Below are 25,457 nucleotides of genomic sequence, written 5' to 3'. Positions count from 1 at the left end.
AATACACCTGATAAATTTGAATACACATTACTATAGAAATTTACGAGGAATTTTGCTGCAGCATTTGTATAATGTCACTAGTAAAGAATTTCACTGGTTTTAACTTTGACGAATTTGTCAAGTTTCGTTTATATCTACCTGCCAAAGAAACGTTTTGACAATTATACACACGGAAGCGTAATGTCAAACTACGGACACTGGTCATCTGGTTCATTACAATTTTTTTGTTTTAAAAAGTTGTATACCAAACATCTTAAACATAATCAATTTTAATGCTGAATCAACATGTTCTTTGCAAAGAAAAAATGGGTTAAAAGAAAGGCAGATGATGTTTTCAACCCTAAAGAGGATAAAGACTGAGGAACAGGCTGTCCAACAAAATTATAAACTGTCTTGTTACTATAACTCTAGAAGGAACAGAGAGTAAAGAAATAAATATTTCTGAAGCTGTTCAGCATTGGAAGGCCCAGAAGAACATGAGGATTTTTCTTGAACTATATATACATTTTGACTTATTTAATTGACTGTGATATAAATGCTTTTTGTTTTTAAAATGAATTTATTTCATATATATATTCTTATTCTTTATCATGTTTATTAATACTGTGCATTATTGCATGTAATGATTTAAGACCGATTGCTTCAGTTCACAATAGTTCACTCTAAAATAGAGTTATGCGCCCTTGAAATTTTGCGCCTTAAAATTTTTTTGGGGAGAATACTGAAAGCATTGGTTGTAGTTGATTCAACTACCATTATGCACAAAGAAAGATAACTCCAATTTTCAAAGAAGACTTTAAAATATTTTTAGAAATGAAGGGTAAAAATTGATTTGATTTATCAGTGGAAGGTAAAATTAAACATTGCATTGTATAAAGCATTGATTGTAGTTGATTCAACTATAATCAGACAAAGAAAGATAACTCCAATTTTAAAAATACTTGATATTTAGAAAAAAAAAAAAAAATCAGCAATTTTTCCATTTGTAAAGGGCTACAACAGTCAAAGTGACAGCACCAATATTCACACTTGATCTGTGTTATGTGGTAATAAGTGTATAAGTTTCATAATATTTAGTTGAGGCAAATTTAAGTTAGAGAAAGGAAACGAAAAATTCAGCAATTTTTCCATTTGTAAAGGGGCATAACTCTAGAAAGGTAAAAGTGACCCCAACCAAATTCAAACTTGATCTGTGTTTTGTGATAATAAGCATTGTGTATAAGTTTCATAACATTTTGTTGAAGCAAACTAAAGTTAGAGAACGGAAACCAATTTTCAAGACGTACGGACGTACAGACGGACAAGGGTAAAACTTAATGCCTCCTCCGCTACGGCGGGGGCATAAAAAATTGAGGTTGAATTTTATTTTGTTCATTATATTGTTAAAAATAATCTTGTTATTAAGAAGTACAATGTTTGAAGTTTTTTTTTAAACTCCTATGACTGATGTTTTGATTTGATTTGTTTCTTTTCAATTAATTATTTAATTACTTATATCAATCAAATAATTAACATGTTTGTTGTTTTATCTCTATACAGGTAGTTATTGATGTTTTTTCTTCAAAAATATAAATAAAAACCAATGAAGCCATTACCCAACCTGTTGTTTAATCATGAATAATAAGAAGCAATAAAAGGGTAACTATGAGTCCCTGTCATCAATATCAACTGGTTAAAACATGCATAATAAATATCCAATACCTTGAATACACATATAGTTGACCGAAGAAAATACACAAAGAAACAAAAAGAACTTGATCACATACAATAATTAATTCTGGCCTTCCCCCTTCTTTATTTTAATTTTTTTGCTTAAAATACTAAAAACAATATATATTCAACGTATATTTGACTAGGTACCGAATTGAGTATACCGGATGCCGATTTAACTACATTCCGAAGTGACTAGAATTCGTCAGATGTGGACTGATTTCACCATGTTTCATTTTACTTTATACTCCGGCGATTATACAATAAAATACATAAACAGTCAGGGGACTTATTGAAATAAGCGATTTTTAAATCCCTTATTTAAGTAGCAAATTTGAAGTTTTGTCACAAACTGTGATTTTGTAGTTTTACCAAAATTTTAAACACATAGGTTTAGATAATATCTTTTCATTAGCAAAATTGAAAAAAATGAATTTTTTGCTTCTTTTAAGCAGCAAGGTTTATGCCTTTGATGCAATCATTTAGCTGCAAATTCTATTTTAGTTGAAATAAATGTGGATAGTGTCCACATGTGGACACAGATGATGCCCCCGCTTGCATATCATATAGTTATAAAGGGACATAACTGAAGAACAGTAAAAGTGACGCTACCCAAATTTGAACTTGATCTGAGTTTTGTGTGTAAGTCTCATAACATTTGGTTGAGGCTAACTTAGGTAGAGAACAGAAACTAAAAATTCAGCAATTTTTCTATTTATAAAGGAGCATAACTCAATAATGGTTAAAGTGACACTACCCAAATTCAACTTGATCTGTGTTTTATCAGTGGAAGTCAAAATTAAACATTGCATTGTATAAAGCATTCATTGTAGTTGATTCAACTATAATCATGGACAAAGGAAGATAACTCCAATTTTAAAAATAACTTGATATTTAGAAGAAAATTAAAATTTTGCAATTTTTTCCATTTATAAAGGGGCATAACTCTAGAACGGTTAAAGTGACGCCACCAAAATTCAAACTTGATCTGTGTTTTGTGGTAATAAGCATTGTGTATAAGTTTCATAACATTTGGTTGAGGCAAACTTAAGTTAGAGAACGGAAACTAAAAATTTTGCAATTTTTCCATTTATAAAGGGGCATTACTCTAGAACGGTTAAAGTGACGCCACAAAAATTCATACTTGATCTGTGGTTTGTGGTAATAAGCCTTGTGTATAAGTTTCATAACATTTGGTTGAGGCAAACTTAAGTTAGAGGACGGAAACTTAAAATTTTGCAATTTTTCCATTTATAAAGGGGCATAACTCTAGAACGGTTAAAGTGACGCCACCAAAATTCATACTTGATCTGTGTTTTGTAGGTAATAAGCCTTGTGTATAAGTTTCATAACATTTGGTTGAGGCAAACTTAAGTTAGAGAATGGAAACTAAAAATTTTGCAATTTTTCCATTTATAAAGGGGCATAACTCTAGAACGGTTAAAGTGACCCCACCAAAATTCAATCTTGATCTGTGTTTTGTAAAAATAAGCATTGTGTATAAGTTTCATAACATTTGGTTGAGGCAAACTCAAGTTAGAGAACGGAAACCAATTTTGGGATGTACGGACGTACGTACGTACGTACAGACGGACAAGGGTAAAACTTAATGCCCCCACCGCTACGGCGGGGCATAAAAATGCTATAAAAATGGCTTTACATAATGAACTGATACTTTCTTAACAGATTTTTCCCAGCAGTGGGAGTATTTTTCCTGTAAAATTCAAGGTTTCATCTTATAGATTATGTAATAAAATTCTACTGTTCGCGATCAAAATTTCACTGTTTGGGGATGTTGAAATTAGTGGGGGTTATTGAAATAATGAAAAAAAAGTGATTTTTTGGAAGGAAATTGAGGTATGATACTTAAACAAGTGATTTTTATGTCATTATCCTAGATTTAGTACAAGGTCATCACCTGACTGTGAGTGACATGACACAGTCATCCTATCAACACAGATGTTGGTTCTGATAATTTTAGCAACATAATTAGTCCCTGGATCATTAGTATTCTATATTTAAAGCTACAATAAAATTAAATCACTTAGTCTAGTGATTAATTTGTACTACTTAAATAGGTGATTATTAAAGAAAGACAACTCTTACTTCCAACCTTTATGGACATAACGTTACATAAGTGATTTAGAAAATCACTCATTTAAGGAAGTCCCCTGACTGATAAATGCACACAAGTTTAAATCCGTGTAAGATACACTAAGCGAGCTTTCATGTCGGTTAAAAGCTCATTAGAGCTTATGTTGTCTCTTTTTGTATACTCTGCCGACTCTAAATAAAGCTTCTTTATTCTTATCTTTACTTTACTGTATATCCGGCTCATGCTAAAAGTAATCACTGATCGTTCTCTTCTTGTTTGAGTTTGCAACAAGCTGTCTAAAATATCCGAGTCAACATCAATTTCGATTTGTACAAATTTTATCGCTTTGTTTCTAACGCTCAAATGATTTAAAACTGGTTTACGTTTACTATTGCATTATTTATGCCTGGCGGACGACTCAGAACCAGTTGGTAGAAAAAAAAAGATGTACGACAGATCCCTACTTTGCAATTTTTGCGTATGTCATATTTTTGTCAATAAATTAATAGCCAGCACAAAACACGCAATAGACGGCGAATTTTGCCGGTTGCGGCTCTTATTGAGAACATTGAGGTAATGTTTGGCTATAAAAAAATCCTCATTTCTGTACAGCATTCTTGTGAAAATGATCAGAAATCAATATTTCAATATTCAAAAGGAATCTGTTTTCATTCCAAATATTTGTATATTTGAGATGACGATGATCTACTTCTTTTTTAAAATATTTCCCCAAGATCTTTCCCTTTTGAAGAATATAAGGTAGCAATACACAGTAAGGAGTGTTGTTTCGCATTTTGGCCCCGGTGGATTTTTCAAATATGAAAGTTATTGTGCAATAACATTCATTTCTAGACAGCTGATGACTAATTTAGCATTCAAAGTGTGTTTATAGGAACATAAAAATTATTTTTTAGATGTACAAAAAATGTATGGGCTATTTTTTGATTGACTGTCCATATTTTCACAGCCAGACCGGCCATAGGTTCAGAAATTTTTTGTAATGTTTACAAACACTTTTTTTCACACGAACTTTTTGATGCAATTTTACAAAAAAATGAGACAAAAGACATATGATTTTTATTTGATCTCTTCATAGTTTTATGTAAACAGTTTCAGAAAAGCTATCACTCCAAGGGATTGAAATTCTACTTTTGGCCAAATTTGGGGGAAATATGTGACATCTTTAACCCCCCAGTGTTCTCCCCAGAAATTTTTGAAGGCGCAAAATATTTGTAGTGCGGAACCCTTATTTTTTGGAGTGAACTATTGTGAGGCGAAACAATCCTTCAAAATTCATAAATACAATATGAATTCAAAAACTTTATGACAGGCTAGGTGTTTAATTATGTACACTATTTATAAATTATCATAAAATAAAATATAATCATTTACACACATATAAAACACATTGATATCACAGTCCATTTATATAGTTAAATTTCAATTTAAGAGATCAAATTTAGTAATTTCAAGAGAATATTTTCCAGTTCCTTTGAGCCTTCCAGTGCTGAACAGCTTTAGATATGTCCATGTCTGGTGAATCTGCTCCTTCTTATAAAGATATTGTATTATTAAGCAGTTTGTAATTTTTGGGATACAACTTTTAAAACAAAAGAATTAAAATGAACAGCTGACCAATTTTCGCAGTTTGTCATTTCGAGATCACTTACGTGTGTATTTGTCACAATCTTTTCTTTGGCAGGTAGAAACCTGACAAATTCTTCAAAGTAAAGTTCATGGAAATTATTAACTAGTGACATTATAAATATGCTTCTGCGTTTCCGTACCCAACTTTTTCCGGTGCAAGGACCAATACAGACATAACTGATTTGTTTTTATAAACATGACAATTAAATTATTTGCTAAGAACAAAATTTCACATTCTGACACAAACTATTGATTCACATTATGAATTTATCATAAATTCAAGTTTACTTTACATTTTTTTAAGTAAATACTTCCATTCATAAATATTCGTAGTTGTGTATTGCAAAGTTACCACATGTTTTCATCATGTTCATTGGTCGTGTTAAAATAGATTTTTATTATTGACCCAATGAGAAAATTTGATATTTAATTCGTCAATAATCAGGAAAGCCATGCGTAATAACGTTTCGTATTTGTATTTTGAGCTTTCCCATTTAATTCTAACCCTGAAAAACTGAAAAAAGTATGAAAGAAAAATATTTATCTATTTGATGATAATCAATGCAATTACGTGATCTGATAAGGCATATACAGGTAAAGGATAGACTGGAGTCCATCAACAATTGCGTAAGTTGTTGTAATATTAATTTTCTTCTCAGCAGCAATCTTTAACTTGACAAAAGTTATCAACAGTTCATAATGAAATATGAAAATTAAAACGCTACCGGATTATCTTTTAAGGCACTGCGTGCCAATGTAAGCGCTGCCGGGACAACAAAAATATTCAGAAGGCGCTGTGGGACCGCAGCGTCATATCGGCCTGGGGAGAACACTGACCCCCTTTTTTCAATATTTTATAGCAAATACATGCAAGTTGTTGCCATGGATACACTTATCTTTTATCATTTCAACTCTATGGAAGATACTGATTATATACATATGCACATATATGACACAAACAGTAAGCTTAATTTGTAAGAAAGCAAGGAAAAGGGGATGGTAAAATTTATGAGGATAATTTTTTTTTTTTTTTTTCCTAACTGTATATTGCTACCTAAAATAAATCTACAAACCGAACTCGGTAAAATTTGATGAACCAGAATTTTCATGAACATGGACATTATTTAATAATATAATTCTGTCCAGGTGGACATTTTTTCACAGGACATTATGTCCGCCAGGTCATTTTTTGATATGATTAAAGTATTAAATGATATTAAATGATATCCTTTGCCTTGTTATTACTGGACGTTACTTTGACAGAGAGTTATCTCATTGGCACTCATATCATCCTTATCTTCGATTCTTATTTATTTTTTTTAATATATGTACATGTATAATGATTTAAATTCAAATAAGTAACAGATGCAGTTCAGTATTATTTTCCTTTAAGGACACAATTTAGTAACAATTACTACGAAAATTGTCCTGTGGGTGGTCCATATTTCATTACTTTTGCTGTAAAATTCTGTCCTCTTAGGGAACAATATTTCATTGAAATGGACATTATTTAATACCAAAATTCTATATTTTCTTCTGCCTTCTCCTCATAATATATATAGTAAAGTTCTTCACATTTGATTTTATACTTTACATACATGTACTTCCTTCTTATAATATTGTTCTTCTTTCATTGTCATTAGCATTACCTGGGCATTTCTTAGAACATTAAATTTCTCTATATTCATTTCCATCCATTATTTGTTTGTTTATATTAATCAATTTCTAATCAATCTTTCTGATTTTATTAAAATTCAAGTATAGTAAAACTTTTAATGACCTTTGTATTACTTCCCTTGGAGGACACAATTTAATTACCAACTACTATGAAAACTTGTCCTGTGGGTGAACACTATTTCATAACTTTTGCAGTAAAATTCTATCCACTTGGGGGACAATATTTCATGGAAATGAACATTGTTTAATACCAAAATTCTATGAAAAACTGTCCAGGTGGACACTTTTTCACAGGACACTATTATGTCTTACACAGGAAGGGGTCACAGCAAACAATTCAAATAGCCTTAACAGACCTCAGAATTATTTGGGCGAGTCACTAGTAAAAGAAAAAAATGTAAACAGTGATGGCATACACACTAGGCTAGTGACTAGGGGGAGAAGTATACGCTTTTAACAAATTATGTGGCTCTTTTTTTTTAGACTAATCTAAAACAAAATGATATGCAATTTTCTCTAACTGATGAATATTTCAACTGGTATTAAGGGGAGGAGGGTTTCTTCAAAACATGCATGGCAAAAAAACCTGGCAACTGGCGTTGTGTTTACAGTTATATCCAAGTTAACCTGTGAAAACAGCGACTGGTACTTTTTTTTGAAATTGTGACTTTCGGTTGAGGGTAAACTGAAACAAGATGATTACAATATTCTATAATTAATAAATATTCTAACTGGTAATTTGGGGTTTATTTCTTCAGAGCACGAATGGCAATAAAACTTGGAAACTGGCAGTGTGTTTACAGCAGCTTCAGCCATTTCTCTTCCCAGTATGACGTCATATGGTCTTGATCAATAAAATGTTTAAGAAGTAAATAACCAACTATCAACAACTTAAAGCGAACCACATGAAAAGTCTAACGGACGTTAATTGTTGGCGACAATATATTTTCTCTGGCTGATATGTACAGTGGGAAATCTAGTGACAAAAAATATCTCCCCCGTTAAAAAAGAAATCTTGGCCTTTTCAATGTTTGCCTCCTTTTAGCAAGGACGCTACTACTTATAAATTCACAAGAAAACGTTTTGGTAAATAGCAAAATAAAAAAAAAATATGATATAAATAACAAAATTTTCTTATAATGTTATCATTGCCTTCCTAAAATAGCAAGCAACAAGTACAGCAGGCTATAGGAGCTTTGTGTAAAATAAGTTTAAAATGTTGCTATGTGAATACATTCTTGGAGTACCATTAAGCCAGTAAGTTGGCATCTTCAACTTATTTTTCCACAGCTGTTGTTCTAGGATCTCGGTCATCGGTTTTAACCACTATGCAGTTACTTAAAACACTAGCTGTTCCCTTTTATAATATAAGATTTGTGTTCCAAGTGACACATATATGTAAATTCATGTTGAATAGATTAGAACAATATATTTTTATTCACCAAATTAGGACCCAGGTGGGCATCATAGTACTTAAACAATATCATTATAAACCATAATTAATATATGCAATGCAATCTAGACAACAGACATGTAATAAAAAACAAAACATATAGAAACGCACACACACCAAAATAATAACAAAATATTATAATTCAATTTATATTATGTTGACATTGACTCAAATGCACAAGGCAGAGACATATATACACATGTGTATATATGTCTCTGCACAAGGTAAGTGTATTTTGACATCAAATAAACAGAATATCCAACGTGTATTACTGTTATCACAATATACAATTTATAAATATTATTTTTTTATTAAGCTTTCAGAGAATAAATTCTTATGGTTGATGACGAATGAAGATAGTTATATTTTAAAATTTATATTTAAATATGATATCTGACCTAACAGAAAATCGGGATTCATTACTAAGTCAAACCCACCTCTGAAATATGAAAATGACGAGGTTGTCTCTCTTTGTCCAGATCTAGCTGCATATTCTCAATATAAAATAAAAATACATTAATGTTGACATTTCTATTTTATGATTAAGTTTAAAGGTTTTTTTATATCTTGAATCTTGAACCTTTAGTCTCGTAATTTAAAATCAAAGTACAATGGTATAGAGACATATACAAAAAAGTAAAATCACAAAAATACTGAACTCCGAGGAAAATTCAAAAAGAAAAGTCCCTAATCAAATGGCAAAATCAAAAGCTCAAACACATCAAACGAATGGAACGAAAACAACTGTCATATTCTTGACTTGGTACAGGCATTTTCTTATGTAGAAAATGGTGGATTGAACCTGGTTTTATAGCTAGCCAAACCTCTCACTTGTATGACAGTCGCATCAAATTAATTCCATTATATTGACAACGATGCGTGAACAAAACAAACAGACGCGTAACAAAACAAACAGACACAAAAGGTAAACATGTCAAAAATAGGGGTTCAGCAGTCAACATTGTGTTATCATCTTAATCACTATAAAAACAAACAAAAGTAACAAAGAAGCACAAAAAGGCATACCGTCAAATTAAACATCCTCATTTTTTTTATTATACGATTTTATTTATCTATGTAAAATCCACCCATAAAGGATGGAAGGTTTTAAGTACTGGCGTAGAATCGCGCGTTTGACGTCACACAGGTAGATATAAAATAATTTTGTCGTTCAAAGTATGACTAGCCAGAAATTAGTAGTACTTTTGCTAATTAATATTCATAATATGTAAATGAGAATTGTACCACGTGATAATAGTTTGAACTGGACTGGCTTGATATCATTAAAATCTTTAAAACACGGATATTATAAGTTGCCCGTCACAGAGTCCTTGTTTATAATCACTCTGATATTTCCGTAAAGGTGTCAGGCGGTCAAAATCAAAACAATGAACGCGAATTTAATCATTTTTCTTGTTTTCGTGGGTTTATTCTTCTTGAAATAGGGGCATTTTAACTTTACGTGTGAACCTCAAGTTCAACGACTACACATACAAGTTTTGGACTTGCTTATTCTTTGGACATTCAAGTTTCAAGTTTCATCCCGGCAACCTGTTTTTGTAATGACCTTGTTAGCCAATTTTCAACACGAAGTTATCAAATTTGACGTTTCAGCCATTTTAGCCTGTATTTTATACTGCAATGTTAAAAGCCTCTCGCTTCGATTTTTAAAATGGCTCAGGAACCTTGATTTTTGCAACGATAGTCATTATGTTTCGTTTAAATGGTGTATATTGTTGTGTATATTTATTTTCTGTCCCGGCAACCTGTCTATCACTTAAATTAAAGTTGAAAACAGACATTTTTTTCAAAATTCCCTATCATTTCAATATAATTTCCGTGACCCGTATCCGATTTCTTTAGTATAATATTCAAATAAGCAAAGTGGCGTTGATTTCTGGATATGACGGGATACATAAGTACAGAGTCACGTCAAATGGATATCACAAAAACAGACTTAACAGTCAAATAAATTAACATACATAATATCATAAAATTTAGGTACAAATGTAAAGTAGAGACATAAAGGGGTTATACAATCAGAGACTGGTAAATTATCAAGTCAGGGTTTTCGTTACCATTATCCACTTCCATTTTTCCAGACTCGTTAAAAATCGCCCAAGTGGCACCAATTCATAAAAAAAATAGTGTGCTTGAAAAGGGTAAATATAGACCAGTTAGTGTTCTACCTGCTATATCTAAAATTTTTGAAACAGCCATAGAAAATCAACTTACTAAATACTTTGATGATATTTTCGACCATTTCCTTGCGGCTTTTCGATCAGGCTACGGCTGTCAGTCAACATTGCTTAAAATTTTGGAAGACTGGAAAAAGGCACTGGATAATAATAAATACTTAGCAGCAATATTGATGGATCTCAGTAAAGCTTTTGACTGTCTTCCACATGATCTACTTCTTTGTAAATTGGAAAAATATGGGCTTAGTCCATCTGCTCTTGAATTGCTCAAAAGTTATCTGACGACAAGAAAACAGTGTGTAAAAATAGGACAGAGTATCAGTCAAATGCAAGATATCTATAAAGGTGTTCCTCAGGGATCTATATTAGGCCCTGTATTATTTAATGTATTCATAAATGACATCTTTCTTTTTGTCAAACACTGTGATTTATATAACTATGCTGATGATAACACCCTCTCTAAATCAGGTACTACTTTGGAATCAGTAATAAAACCTTTAGAGGAAGATAGTAACTCCCTAATATCATGGTTCTCTTTCAACAAAATGCAGGCAAACCCAGAAAAATTCCAGGCAATTGCCATAGGTAAAAAAACACACACTCAAAATATGGTCTTCAACTTAAATGGATTCAACATAAAATGTGACGATGGGGTGAAACTTCTAGGTGTAACAATAGACTTTAAACTGGATTTCAACACCCACATTTCAAATATATGTAAAAAAGCCGCACGACAACTAAACGTACTAAAAAGAATCGGCACTCATCTCACCAGACTTTCTAAACTTACAATATACCACTCATTTATCTTGTCAAACCTCAGCTATTGTCCTCTCACATGGCACTTCTGCAGTGAACAAAACACAAAGAAAATAGAAAAAATACAAGAAAGAGCACTCAGATCAATTTATGATGACTACAAAAATTCTTACGATACACTCCTTGAACAGTCCAAGCTACCAGCACTAAAAATCAGAAGAATGAGAACCATGGCATTAGAGACTTATAAAATAATTAATAAATCCAATCCAGAATTCCTACATAATTTAATAAACATTAAAGAAAATTCATATAACTTCAGGTACAAAGGCATAGCGGATATACCACGGCCAAAAACAACAAGGTATGGTAAGAAAAGCTTTAGTTATGAGGCAGCAAGACTCTGGAACTCCTTGCCAAATGAGGCAAGGAGCTTATCAACTTTTGGCCAGTTCAAAAATTTTATCTCCACCTGGTGTTTTTCAGAAAGTTGTACCTGCAGTTCCTGTAAATAATGTAACTCCTTGCTGCCACATGACTTGACCTTGAAGCCTGCTGTTTGTTTAATGTTTTTATTTTTTATTTTTTGCAGTTATTTTTATTTATTATTTATTTGCTTTGCTTATGCATTACCTTTGCTGTAGCTGCTTGCAGTCTTTTGCTTGTGCTTTATAGTGTTTAATTTTGCATGTGCTACTTGGATACACATATTGTGTGTTACTATGTGCTGATATTTGACATTTGTTTTAATATATATCTTGCCTAGCTTTTATTTTGCATGTGCTATCTATGTATTAACATGATTAATACATGTATGTGCTGTCTGTATGTTTGTGTTGTATATGAATCTGATGTTATTACATGTATGTTTTGTTTATTAATATCAGTCGGTTAAAGAGCTCTTAAGAGCTCATGTTCTTTGTTATTATGTATATATGCATCCCGACTTTAAATAAAGATTACTTTACTTTACTTTACTTTATAAATTACTGAAACCTTTACTAAACTCTTTCATAGATACGAAGATTTGATTAGTAAATTTGGTTGTACCTGTAGAAAACTATTAAAAACGGTATTTCACATCCTAAATTTTACGGTAATATTGTACTAAAAGCGCGGAAATCACTATGTGAACCTTTAAACAAACTTATTAGTAAAGGTTATCTTATCAATGTTGTAATAAGATCTTTGAATGTTGTTTACATTGGCACTAACATCGATTTTGTCATCAACAAATTAAAACATAACTAAATTTGTATTATTTTCGAATGTTTTTTTTTTGGGATGTATAAATACACATCCACGTTCATTTTCTATTTAGAGATTGCTTTATCTATACATAACATGATACATATTTATTATAAGGTTAAATCCTAACTATCCTACTGCCTGTCGATACTTTTATTTTGGCATTGCACACCTTCAATTATCTATGCTAAATAAAATTGAGAATGGAAATGGGGAATGCGTCAAAGAGAAAACAACCCGACCAAAGAGCAGAAAATAGCCGAAGGCCACCAATGGGTCTTCAATACAGCGAGAAAATCCCGCACCCAGAGGCGTGCTTCAACTGGCCCCTAACGTCACGGTACCCAAATTGCACCTATTCAACATAAACAGCTGAGAAATTCTTAAAAGTTTTCTTTGAGACTAAACAATTTGTATTTTAGTTATATGACTTTATACACGTCTTACAAAATAGGTGAATATATTCAAATATACACTAAACGTTCACAGTTTATATCAACAGATGAAGCTTTCACTGGAAAAGAAAAATGTACGAAAACGCCGCCATGCGACGTTCACAAAAAGTCATCTTTTAAAAATGAACAAAAAAAATATGTTACAAGCATCCCTTTAAAAAAAAATGAATAGTGAGCATGTACTAATGTCAAATTGTTCTAAATATTTGAAAAAATAAAACAAAACATCTGTTATTTGATTTTTAATGATGTGAATTTAAGCATGGATGCAATTTAGGTACTCCTCAATACGGAATCCTAAATAGTTTGGTGGTCGATTCAAACCCATTTTTCTATGACTCAATAGGGATTAAAAATCAAATTGGTGTACCTATATAATAAAGAAGGATACGGCTACAAAATAAACACAGAATGGAAATTTTTGTCTTTATCATAAAAAAACATAGGTGAAAAAAAATCTGTCAAAATAGGTGCAATTTGGGTACCATCACGTTTTACAAAAATATGTACTAGTTCAGTAATAATGGACGTCATACTAAACTCCATAAAACATAATATACATTTTATTTACCACAGAGTTGTTAAGTCATTGTTTCAGGTCTTCAGTGGAGATTAGCTTTATTGTTGGTAACTGCTATCCTTATCGAGTGCCTTACTTACTTTTGCTTACTTTTTGGGAGCATTGTTGAATATGTTTTTTTCAAAGTTTTTTGCCGTAAATAGACAAACTTTACAAAAAAACTCATGGCATCGACATGACACTCCCCAGCCTTTTACTGTCCCATTGCAATTGGCAGTCCAGCATTGTATTTCTTCATGATTTTCAGCATTTTCCAAATTTATTGTTAGTTTATTTGATAGTAAGTAACAATCAAAATATACAGGCTTAATGGTCAATAACAGTAATACCAAATCCAGCGCGTCTCTCCACTGAAATAAACTCTTCCACTTGTATTTGTATAAATTATTTATTTGTATTTTTATCCATCTGATGAGTTAAGCCTCTTTCAACTGATTTTTATAGTTCGTTCTTATGTTCTTATGTTCTTATGTTGTACTGTTACACCACTGTCCCAGGATCCCGCTAACATGTTTAACCCCGCCACATACACCTTATCGCTATTTGTCCGCCATTACTGGACATCACAAAATTTCCTGTAAAATTTTGACGTCATAATAGAAAATATCTGACGCCGTTAGTTTTCTCGTTTGAATTGTTTTACATTGTCATTTCGGGGCTTTTATAGCTGACTGTGCGGTATGGGCTTTGCTCATTGTTGAAGGCTGTACAGTGACATATAGTTGTTAATTTCTGTGTCATTTGGTCTCTTGTGGAGAGTTGTCTCATTGACAATCATACCACATATTCTTTTTTTATATCTAATCATAATGGCATTTGCTAATAATTGTGGTTAAGGTTCATGTGGACCATTTGGCTAAAATAGCTCAAAATTTACTCTGAGTACATACAAACCTGTGTATCTGGAAAAGTTTTAAGGCATAGCATGCCCTAGATAAATAAGATTCAAATATATTTTATGTTTTTGAAAATTAAAAAATTAACAGAATTTTGCAGTGCACTTATTTTCATTCCTCCAGAAGGTGCCAAAATAAACTAAGTTGGGAAAGAGGTTTGAGAACTTCCCCACAGGTAATAATTGAAGTGAACTGTATTGATTGACCTGAACAATAGATGGACAATAGATACCTGACAATAATTGGTGATTTAAACTGTGTACCTAAGTGGACCATATCAAGTAAAACTCAACTGTTTGTTAATTTTAAATCATCTTCTGTGGAGACGAAAAAAAATGCTCTGCAAAATCCAGTTAAGTTTTAAATTTTCTAAAGCATACAATGCATTTGAATTTAATTTATCTAGGGCATGCTATGCTTTAAAACTTTTCCAGATACACAGGTTTGTCTATACTCGAGTAAATTTTGAGGTGAAAACGCAGCTATATTAGCCAAAAGGTCCACATGAACCTTAAGGTTCATCACAACAATGGAAAAAATGGCCGTATTTACACCACAAGTGTACAGGGTACATGACAACTCGTACCATTGCCAACTACTCAACCATATCGCATTTCTACCAACTTGTAGGGCTAGGGGCCTCGGTTAATCAGTGGTCCAAGTAGTCCAACTATTGTGCCAACTACTGTGTCACTAGCCTTTCAACACTTAGGTTGTGAGTTCGAATCCTGTAAGTGGCAGGTTAGCGCAACTCCAATCTTAAATGACTAGGATTGTCAGTTTTCTTACCTAAGGTTGGAGGTTCTCTCTGAGCACACCGGTTTCATCCACCATTAAAAACTTACTGCCACCAAATAGTGCTGAAAGTGGCATTAAACACCAATCAATCAATCAATCTACCAACTCGTACCCATTGTTATGTATCATCTTATTAGATAAATCAGAAAGTTGATTGTAATTTTTGTTTTATTTTATCTTGTCCGAGACTGTCCCTAATCTATTTTATTGACAAACATGATTTTATAATTAATCTTGTCCAAGATTTGTATTTTAGTCTAAACAACATCTAATTAACTATCGAGATGACCTCCGAAGACTGCCAACATTCATATTACCCGAGTGAAACAAAAATATAAATAGATAGTGTCCGAGCATGTGCAATTTATTTTTTCTTGGTCTGCTTGATTTCATAGTATTGGTTAAAAAAATATGTTAACCATCGTTTTTACCTGTACAAGAAAGATTTTTTATGGATTGAATGAGTCAACCAAATGGTTGACCCTTGTTTCACTTTCAATGTTGACATTCTTTAATTTTCCTTTTAATAGTTGAACATGCCTAGTACATGCCTTAAACATCTCTAGCTAAGAGGGTTGAATTAAAGGTCACATGAATACGGATTCAATGAGGTTAAATTATTGACTTGCCAGTCAATAAAACATCAGCCTTATCAATGTTTTTGAGATTATTTCAGATGTGATTCTTTCGGCGGGAGTCAAAATCTCCTGATTTTTTGATTTTTTTTTAATCTCCCGATTTTTAAGCCCTCTTATATAGTGAAAGCCGACCGTGCAAGGGCTGTACAGCCAGTCAAGGTCATTAAAAACTTCCATATATATATAATGAAACCGACCGTGCGAGGGCTGAACAGCCAGTCAAGGTCGTTATACACTTCCAGTAGTAGTATAATGAAACCGACAGTGCGAGGGCTGTATAACCAGTCAAGGTTGTTAATAACTTCCATCATCATATAATGAATGTGTGAGTGTTTATGCTAAATCTGGCAAAATCAAAATAGCTCTGTAAAACACAAAAATAAATATTTGATGATAGAACTGAGAAACACACTTATGATGACAAAGATGAGGAAAGGAAAAAATCCACATACAATAGTATAGCTTAGTGTTGACAAATATTTCACATGGTAACAATACAGAGAGAATACATTAATAGTAATACTGTTATTTAAATAAAGGGGAAATGTGTAGCTTTATCATCAAAATGAACACTGAAAACGGCAATAAATATGTCGATAAAAAATCTCCAGTTATGAGGCCCAAACTCCAGCTGAAAATCTTCAAATCTCCAGTTGTGACTTGACAACTCTGTCACATGTATGTTTTTTTGAACAAGAATGTGTTCATAGTACACAGATGCCCCACTTGCACTATCATTTTCTATGTTCAGTGGACCGTGAAATTGGGGTCAAAACTCTAATTTGGCATTAAAATTAGAAAGATCATATCATAGGGAACATGTGTACTAAGTTTCAAGTTGATTGGACTTCATCTTCATCAAAAACTACCTTGACCAAAAACTTTAACCTGTAGCTGGACAGACGGACGGACGAATGAACGAACGAACTGACGGACGCACAGACCGAAAAACATAATACCCCTAGGTGGGGCATAAAAATATGTGCAAAACTAACTGCTTAAAACATATTTATTATTTCAAAATTTCGCTTTTATTAACCCTTACTAACTTACCATGCAGTGACCGTCGTATGACAGACTTACCCAAACTACCATTATTTGGCTCCAATGGCTCTCCATATCTTTTAGAGGTCAACCTTATGATATTTATTTCGAAGTTGGATGCATGTTCCCTCAACCTGAGGCTATTTATTGTCATGGATCTCATGTTTAAGGTGCATTTTGAGCTCAAATAGGAAATTGAAATCTGATAAAAACTGGTTTTTCTGGAGGGTGGGCTTCCCTTCGGTGTCTGATAGGTCTTAAACTTTCAAAAATAGTGTAAACCAGCGGGAATATAACTACTGATCGTGTTTATTATTGAAATCCACTTAGTGAACAACTACTTCCGGTTGCAGGTCCAGTTGAAGCCAAAAATCAGGAAAAATTGAGAAATTCAGGATTTTTTGGTGCAAATGACCTTCTTTAGACTGCTGTACCCACATCAGTTTGACTCCGACCTAAGCTTTGTTGGGATTAATGCGTTCACTGGGCTCCACTCTCCATGCAGACTACAGTGGGATACATCTTTCACCATCATTCGGTCTTCCTGGTCAAGTAATAGGACAAAAATCGTCAAAATTGATGCTTTTGCACCTGATGACCAACTTTGGGGCAAATTCCCGTCCACCCACCCCCACCTCCTCACCTCAACGACCCTGTCCCGTGATCCCCTATCTTAGATATAAAGGAACCAATATGCATCAGCTGCAGGGTAAACCTCATTTGCATGTAATTTTCATATTTTTGCAAATAAACGAAAATTAGATGTTTTCTGAAAACAATTCAGCATGGTAAGCAGGTGCTTAGCAACCCATATGCAAAATCGCAGTTGTGTTCACATCGAAAATTTTACAAAAATAAAAATATGGTAAATCTAGTAAGAATTAAACTATAGTAACTATAAATGTAAATTAAAAACTATCATACAAACATGTTAATAATCACTTTGTAGCTATATTCCGTTCCTGAAATTACTTTTCATTTTCGGAACGAGCATCATGATTATGTTGCTGATGCAAACAAAACAGATTTTTTAAACAGTCCAGCCAGGCTTAAGTTTAACGGTTGTGGTAAAGGGTAATTTTTGTGCAAAGTGTTTGCCGTTTTTTTCATATTTTAATTGACAATCAACGTTTTTTTACTTTGTTTTATTTTTAAGTTCGGTTGTGCAAGATGGGTGCATCGTTCAAAGTGTTCCCCTAACTTAATTATACGAGCTGCGAGATTAAAAGTACTTATTTTCCATGCTTGGTAAAATTAAAAGACTTAATATTTTTTTGAATTTTTTTAAAAAAAGTTGACTTGTTACTCATGAAAATAAGATTTCAGTGAGGTCATTTTAAGTCCCAGGAAATTGCGAGAATGCAGGATTTTGCACCATTTACCCAAGAGCTTCTGGGGGCCTAAAACAGCCCCCAAACCCCCTGCCGTTTGACTTCCTCCTCCAGCATTGAGAACACATCATATTGGTCTAGCTACGCCCCTGGTAAGTGTTAACCCGTGAAACAAAAGGAAATAGTATTTTAAATTTTTGTCTAAATTGTTGCTAATTATATAATGCCCCTTTAAAAGACACTTTCCAGGCACAATATTTTGAAAACAAGGAAATGTCTTAATATGATAATTATGGCTTATTATACACGGTAAACGGACAGAAAGTCACAGGACAAAAAGTCACAGGACATAAAGTCACAAATTTGATAGGACAAAAAGTCACAGGACAAAAAGTCACAAATAATTTGTTGACAATTGTTTGAATATATAAGAGAAAGATCTTGAAATAATTTCTTTTTATTACATATATTCATTTCTAAGTTTAGGAAATTTTTCATAAGCCTTGATAAATGAAAATTAATTAAATTTTGATTATGCAAAGGATATATTTCTTGGCACAATGAAGCCATTTAAGTACCAACTTTGACATTTTGTTTTCATAACAATTATTTGATCATTATTGATATTTATTGAATAAATTTTAATTACAAAGTTGCTTCATATATAATAGTTCAAGAAACAACAAAAATTTAATTTTTTTAATTAGTGCTTTCTTGTTTAAAGAAAAATAATCTCAAAACTGAATTGTGACTTTTTGTCCTGTGACTTTTTGTCCGTGACTTTTTGTCTGTGACTTTTTGTCCTGTGACTTTCTGTCCTACATTCATTATACACATGGACTTCATTTGTATCACTATGTGTATTTAAAATCTGACAGATTGTTTCAGACAGATATTTGCAATGTATAAACCCTTTAAATCAGTAGGTCGAAATTACAGGTTTCAGAACAATGTTTGGGCCCTAGTTTGGGCTGTAGTTTTATTGATACCATTAAGAAAAGGTAGTGTCAAATAAATAAATATGTAAGTGATGTATATGAAAAAAAACCATTGTCAACACAACTAATTTAGTTGTTAAAATAAGTTAAATAACTTTAATGTGTTAAACATCATAAAAAACTAAAAATATTTAATTTATATGTGTAAAGAGACACATCGTTTCAAACTTTATATGGTTGCAAGTGACATGTTACTGGCTAGGGCCAGTCACCTAAAATTATAGTGTATTCATTTATATAAAAACTAATACAAATGTAGCATTAACTTTTGGCAAATAACTTTTTCTGAAACTGAATAAGTTGCTAGATGATTCATCTGAAAATCTCTGTTTTCAAAATGACCACTCAAAAGCATTCAGGTTTCCTGAAAAGTTCCTTACCAACAGTTGTTGCCTGTTATGAACTTATCTAAGTATTGTTTTTTGCAAGACAACTTCTAGAAAGTTTACACCAGAAATTTTGGAATGCACAAAATTAAAGTGTGGTGCCCTTTTTTCAAGTCAACTATATAGTGTTACATGAGTAGAACAATCACTACACTGCATTATCAACACTAAAGCTTTATTAAATGGGTTTACATGCTAGTCATTTTGGTCTCTGCTAAATATATTTTTGTAGTTGTCTCATTAGCAATCATATTGAGCTGATTTTTAGTATGTGAGTCTACTATGATGAGTTACAGGTCAAGTTTACTTTTGGTTCCGCTCTGCTGATTTTTGCAGAAATTACGGGCTTTAGACTTTGAAAATTTCATGAAAATAAGTTATACAGACTTTTTGTCTAAACGACTTCACATATTGAGCTGATGTTTAGTATGTGAGTCTACTATGATGAGTTACAGATCAAGTTCGAGTTTGGTTCTGCTCCGCTGAATTTTGGCAAAATTTCGTGCTTTGGACTTTGCAAATTTGTCAGCATTGCCATATGTGTCGTTCTGACACATCTATTTTTTTTTTATGTTTACATGTTTTTGAAAACTTTGCATAGAAAAACATCTCTAAGTAAATTGAATTGATTTGTTACATTTCAAGAGACAATATACTTGTCATACATACTTGTAGCTCAGCTTCCAACAGAATCTGGGTTTTGGTAAAAAAAAGGCCATTTTTATGTATCTTATACAGGTACTAAAAATTTGTCAAAAATGCAGACTTGGGCTGTGCTATATATGGTGTTTATAATTTGATAATCTGTTTAGAAATATGCCATAATATTGTAAAAACCTAAAAGTACACACATGGGTCTGTGATACTGGGAAGTAAAGATTAAAATAGTGTAAATAGTCCTTGCTTGAAATAAAATCGGGGGAAATTGGCAAGTCAACAAAAATAGAGGTAAGACCATCTGAAGATATCTTAACTATAGGACATATCTTACCTTACTCACTGATGCTTTCTTAATCAGTCTTAAATAAGACCATGACATGTCCTTAAACATTTTTAGTCCCAAGACCGCACTGAAATTGTTTTTTTTTAGACACATGGACATGATGTCAGTGTCTTTGATATAAAGTGTTGACAGGGTTATTTATTAGTAATTGGTTTCGAACTAGCTTTCAGTAACTGAAAGTACTGTTATATCAGTGCTTTGTGTCTATTGTTTTTGTGTTAGATGTTTTTCTGTGCTTTGTACAGATCTATTGAGTTCAGCCATTTGCAACTGATTTTTGTCGAGCCTGCGACTTTTGTCGCAGAAAGCTCGACATAGGGATAGTGATCCCGTGGCGGCGGCGGCGTTTGCTAACTTCTTAAAAGCTTTATATTTTAGAAGGTGGAAGACCTAGATGCTTCATACTTTGTATATAGATGCCTTATGTTACGAAGTTTCCGTCTGTCACATGTTCATTGTCCTTGACCTCATTTTCATGGTTCAGTGACTACTTGAAAAAAAAGTTGAGATTTTTTGTAATGTTAATTTCTCTCTTATTATGAGTAAACTCATAATAGGATAATTATAATTGGTATGTGTGTTCCTTGCAAGGTCCTCATGTCTGTCAGTCAATTTTCATTTGACCATGACCTCATTTCATGGATCAGTGAACAAGGTTAAGTTTTGGTGGTCAAGTCCATATCTCAGATACTATAAGCAATAGGTCTAGTATATTTGGTGTATAGAAGGATTGTAAGGTGTACATGTCCAACTGGCAGGTGTCATCTGACTTTGACTTCATTTTCATGGTTCAGTGGTTAGTTTTTGGTGTTTTGGTCCGTTTTTCTTATACTTTATGCAATAGGTCTACTATATTTGGTGTATGAAATGATTGTAAGGTGTACATGTCCAACTGGCAGGTGTCATCTGACTTTGACCTCATTTTCATGGTTCAGTGGTCAAAGTTAAGTTTTTGAGTTTTGGTCTTTTTTCTAATACGATATGCAATAAGTCAACTATATTTGGTGTATGGAAATATTTTTATTTGACCTTGACCTCATTTTCACTGTTCATTGCTCAGTGTTAAGTTGTTTATGTGTTTCGGTCTGTTTTTCTTAAACTATAAGCAATAGGTCAACTATATTTGTTGTATGGAAGGATTGTAAGCTGTTCATGTCTGCCTGGCATGGTTCATTTGACCTTGACCTCATTTTCACGATTCATTGGTCAATGTTTAGTTTTCTTGGTTAAGTCTGTTTCTTAGAAACTATAAGCAATAGGTCAACTATATTTAGTGTATTGAATGATTGTAAGGTGTACATGTATTTCTCGTTTGGTTTATATGACCTTGACTTCATTTTCTTGGATCATGTTAAGTTTATGTAATAGTTGTAGTAAAGCTTTCATTTAGGACTATCAACATAATATCAATGGTTAGTAAAGAAGGCGAGACATTTCAGTGTGTGAACTCTTGTTACAGTTTGTTTTTATGTTCTTCTGTAACACCACTCCCAGGTTTGGGGAGGGTTGAGCACTCACAAACCTGTTTAACACCCCCCCCCCCCCCCCCCCCCCCCCCCTCCCCCCCCCCCCCCCCCCCTTTTGCATGATGAATGTGCCTGTCCCAAGTCAGGAGCCAGTAATTCAGAGGTTGTTGGTTCATGTTTGTCGTATTTGTTTTTTGTATATTGTATTGTTTTAAACTACTAGGCTGTTGGTTTTCTGGTTTGAATTATTTCAATTTTTTCGTGTCAGGACCTCTTATAGCTGACTATACAGTAATGTTTTTTTCTCATTGTTGAAGGCCTTACAGTGACCTATAATTGCTCATATCCATGTCATTTGAACTCTGGTGGATAGTTGTCTCAATTTAAATCCCTTCCCTCAAAGTTTGTAGCTTTCTGAAATTTGACCAACATAACTGTAATACTTTTGAATACACAAATGATCAAAGATTAAGGAAACACAAACTTGAAAGATAGATTGAGATTTTGTTTTTCTTTATTTTCAGTCAGAAGATGTGTTGCTTAACATTTTTTTAGTAGTATATATCAAATTGTTTTTAAGACTAAGATGAGTCCATGAAATCATGAAAATTAGCCTTTATATCTCTATTAATTGTGCCCTAAAGGTGTCATAAATAAGGCTTATTAGTGTATTCTATCAAAGTAACATTTCCCTTTTTGAAAGATGGAATTTGGATCTTGAAAACTAATTGATCATCCCCTTTTAATTTTTCTTACCAATAAAGATAAACTTCAAAACATGACTAGATTATTATTTTCTTATTAACAAGATGTTTTAATACAGTAAGCTTGTTACTTTGTTCATCAGTTTATGCTATTTCTTTTTAATGCATTATAAAATTATAATTTTTTACTAAAATATGCTTTATATTTTCAGATAATCTGAGGATAAAATGGCTCGTTTAAAGACGTTGATGACAGAAATACTCTTACACGATAAAAGTGATCACAGTGCTTTTAGATCTGATTTACAGGATGAAATAATTAGCCGTTATAACCTCTTAGATGTTTTCAAAGACGTGTTGGAACAAGAATCAAGTGAAAGAATAAAGCACCTAGCTGTTTGCACTGTGTTATGTGCCAAAGCTACAAATGATTGGTTCTTAGGTTCCATTCAATCGGCTATTCGGGACAAATCTTTTTCATTAATGAAAGACATTTTTCATCTTGGTTTAGTTCCCAAGGTTACAAGTAAGGAACACTACATTTTCGATAAGAATGATTTTGAAGGTGTAGCAAATATGGCTGCCACAGTAATGTCCATTTTCAATATACTGTTGGAAAAATTCAGTGAAGAAATCACAAATGATCAGTTCCGAGCTTTTTTATCACAAATTTCACCAGATATGATTTATTTAATTCTTGAACATATCAAAGATGATTTGTGGACCTCCGAATTATCAAGATTCATGGCAAAAAATCTTCTTAGATTGATGAAATTATTCTACGAATGTGCATCAGATGAAGATTTACTCTCTTGCAACCAAAACTTAACAAATAAAGATGCTTTCAAATCAGTTGAAAATAGCATTATGAATCAAATACTGAAAATTTTAAATCCAAAACTTACCAAAAGTAATTGGACAAAATATCCCAGTGCTAAGTCTGTCTTTGCATGGTGCCTTTTCCACACACCATATCCAAATTTATACGAGCATTTAGAAAAGGTTTTGCCACCCGCACTTAACTTTATAGATGATTATATAATGGCAAACAGGATAAGCGGAATACAGTGCTTACAGCACATTATGGAAAATGTGTCTGCCGAAGAACTGCGTTGGTATGGTCATGCTGATGTGGTGTACCAAGCTCTGAAACATCAGCTTTATACAAATGAAGCAGAGCTGAATGAAGCATCTTTTCCAGCCATATTGACAATTCTTAAAATAGTTGAAAAAATTCCACTGGTCTCTGATAGCCAAATGGATAGAAAAACTGCTAAGCATGACGAAGTAATACAAATTATTTTACTGAATGCAGAATGTGAAAATAAAATTGTTCTCCGTCAGATTGTCACTTCTTTTTTAGGTGATTTCATTGATGTAATGGGACTTTCTACAGTTAAACATCTTCAAAGAATTCTTAAGGTGATTGAAAGTTATTTGGAAGTTTATGAAGGGCCTGAAGAAATTACAAGAATTAATGTGCTGAATTTGCTGGAAAAAGTTTTGAAAAACACTTGGCCAAGAATTCCATCATACACAGAAAATATTTTGAGAATGTTATTGAAGTTTTTATGCAGTTTAGCAATTCAAGACTCATCTAGAACTGAGACAGTTACAATGCTTCTGACTGAGAAAGTTACAACATGTTTGAAATTGTTGAAAGTGATAGGGGGAGATAAGTGTGAAAATTTGATCAAATCAGTTGATAGTCCACAATTACCTCCCCTTTGTGTTAAAGTTCTCAAAGATGTCCAGTATTCAGTTGATTGTACTGGATGATTTTTGTATTTCTGTTGATTTGACATATGTTCAGTGCCATAGTATTAGTGTAATGTTGTTTTTCTGTGTTTAAAAAGAAAAAAAAAGTTCTTTTTTAACTTTTTGTCTGATGTTCTACTCAAATTCTATCTGTATTGAACAGATTTTTTTTTACAGTATACTCAATAGTATTGTTTAAAAAATAATTTTTCATTTCCATCTTATCTACCGGTAATAGTTTTTACCATTTAATCTATGATGAATGTTTTTTATCTCACAAAACTTATCAAATAATACATGTACATTTATTCAAACAGTCATATTTAATTTTAATACATGTATGATACAGAATTCATTGAGTAAGACCTTATGCTCCAGATCAAATGTTGGGGAAGGGAATACAGTTATACATATGTCTTTGAGCATCTATAAAACCAAAAGGTATCCAGACCAAACTTCTAAAACATTAAAACTTTGAAGGTGTGTTTGGTGTTCCTTGTCTTCAGGCATTTGTGCACAGTCCTTATTTGCTAAGAAAATAAGATGTGGTTCCAACCTTCTTGAATTACCCCAGGCTGCAGGGGAACTCCATCAGTTTAAGTTAAGCTGGTGA

General features: G+C 32.6%; 2 protein-coding genes across 2 annotated transcripts in view; one reads left to right on the top strand and one right to left on the bottom strand.

Moving 5' to 3' along the window:
- Window positions 1–7,968, bottom strand: part of LOC127733313 (E3 ubiquitin-protein ligase RNF115-like) — a 40,522-nt gene extending 32,554 nt beyond the window's left edge. Inside the window, exon 1 of the mRNA XM_052242688.1 lies at window positions 7,862–7,968. Within this exon, the coding sequence (XP_052098648.1) occupies window positions 7,862–7,945 (84 nt within the window). The 5' untranslated portion in view covers window positions 7,946–7,968. The remainder of the gene's footprint in view (window positions 1–7,861) is intronic.
- Window positions 7,969–13,988: 6,020 nt separating this feature from the next.
- LOC127733301 (TELO2-interacting protein 2-like) lies at window positions 13,989–25,327 on the top strand. The gene is made up of 2 exons (XM_052242663.1): window positions 13,989–14,102; window positions 23,299–25,327. The coding sequence occupies exon 2, from the start codon at window positions 23,315–23,317 to the stop codon at window positions 24,863–24,865; it is 1,551 nt and encodes a 516-aa protein (XP_052098623.1). The 5' UTR covers window positions 13,989–14,102; window positions 23,299–23,314; the 3' UTR covers window positions 24,866–25,327.
- The last annotated feature ends 130 nt before the right edge of the window (window positions 25,328–25,457 follow it).

Source organism: Mytilus californianus, unplaced genomic scaffold (assembly GCF_021869535.1).
Source record: "Mytilus californianus isolate M0D057914Y unplaced genomic scaffold, xbMytCali1.0.p SCAF_3, whole genome shotgun sequence".
Lineage (NCBI taxonomy): Eukaryota > Metazoa > Mollusca > Bivalvia > Mytilida > Mytilidae > Mytilus > Mytilus californianus.
The sequence above is the reverse complement of the archived record's forward strand: the minus strand, read 5'-3'. Positions and strand labels throughout refer to the sequence as shown.

Excerpts from the sequence above, each read along its gene's own strand:
- LOC127733301 (XM_052242663.1), top strand. The coding sequence starts at position 23,315 with ATGGCTCGTTTAAAGACGTTGATGACAGAAATACTCTTACACGATAAA.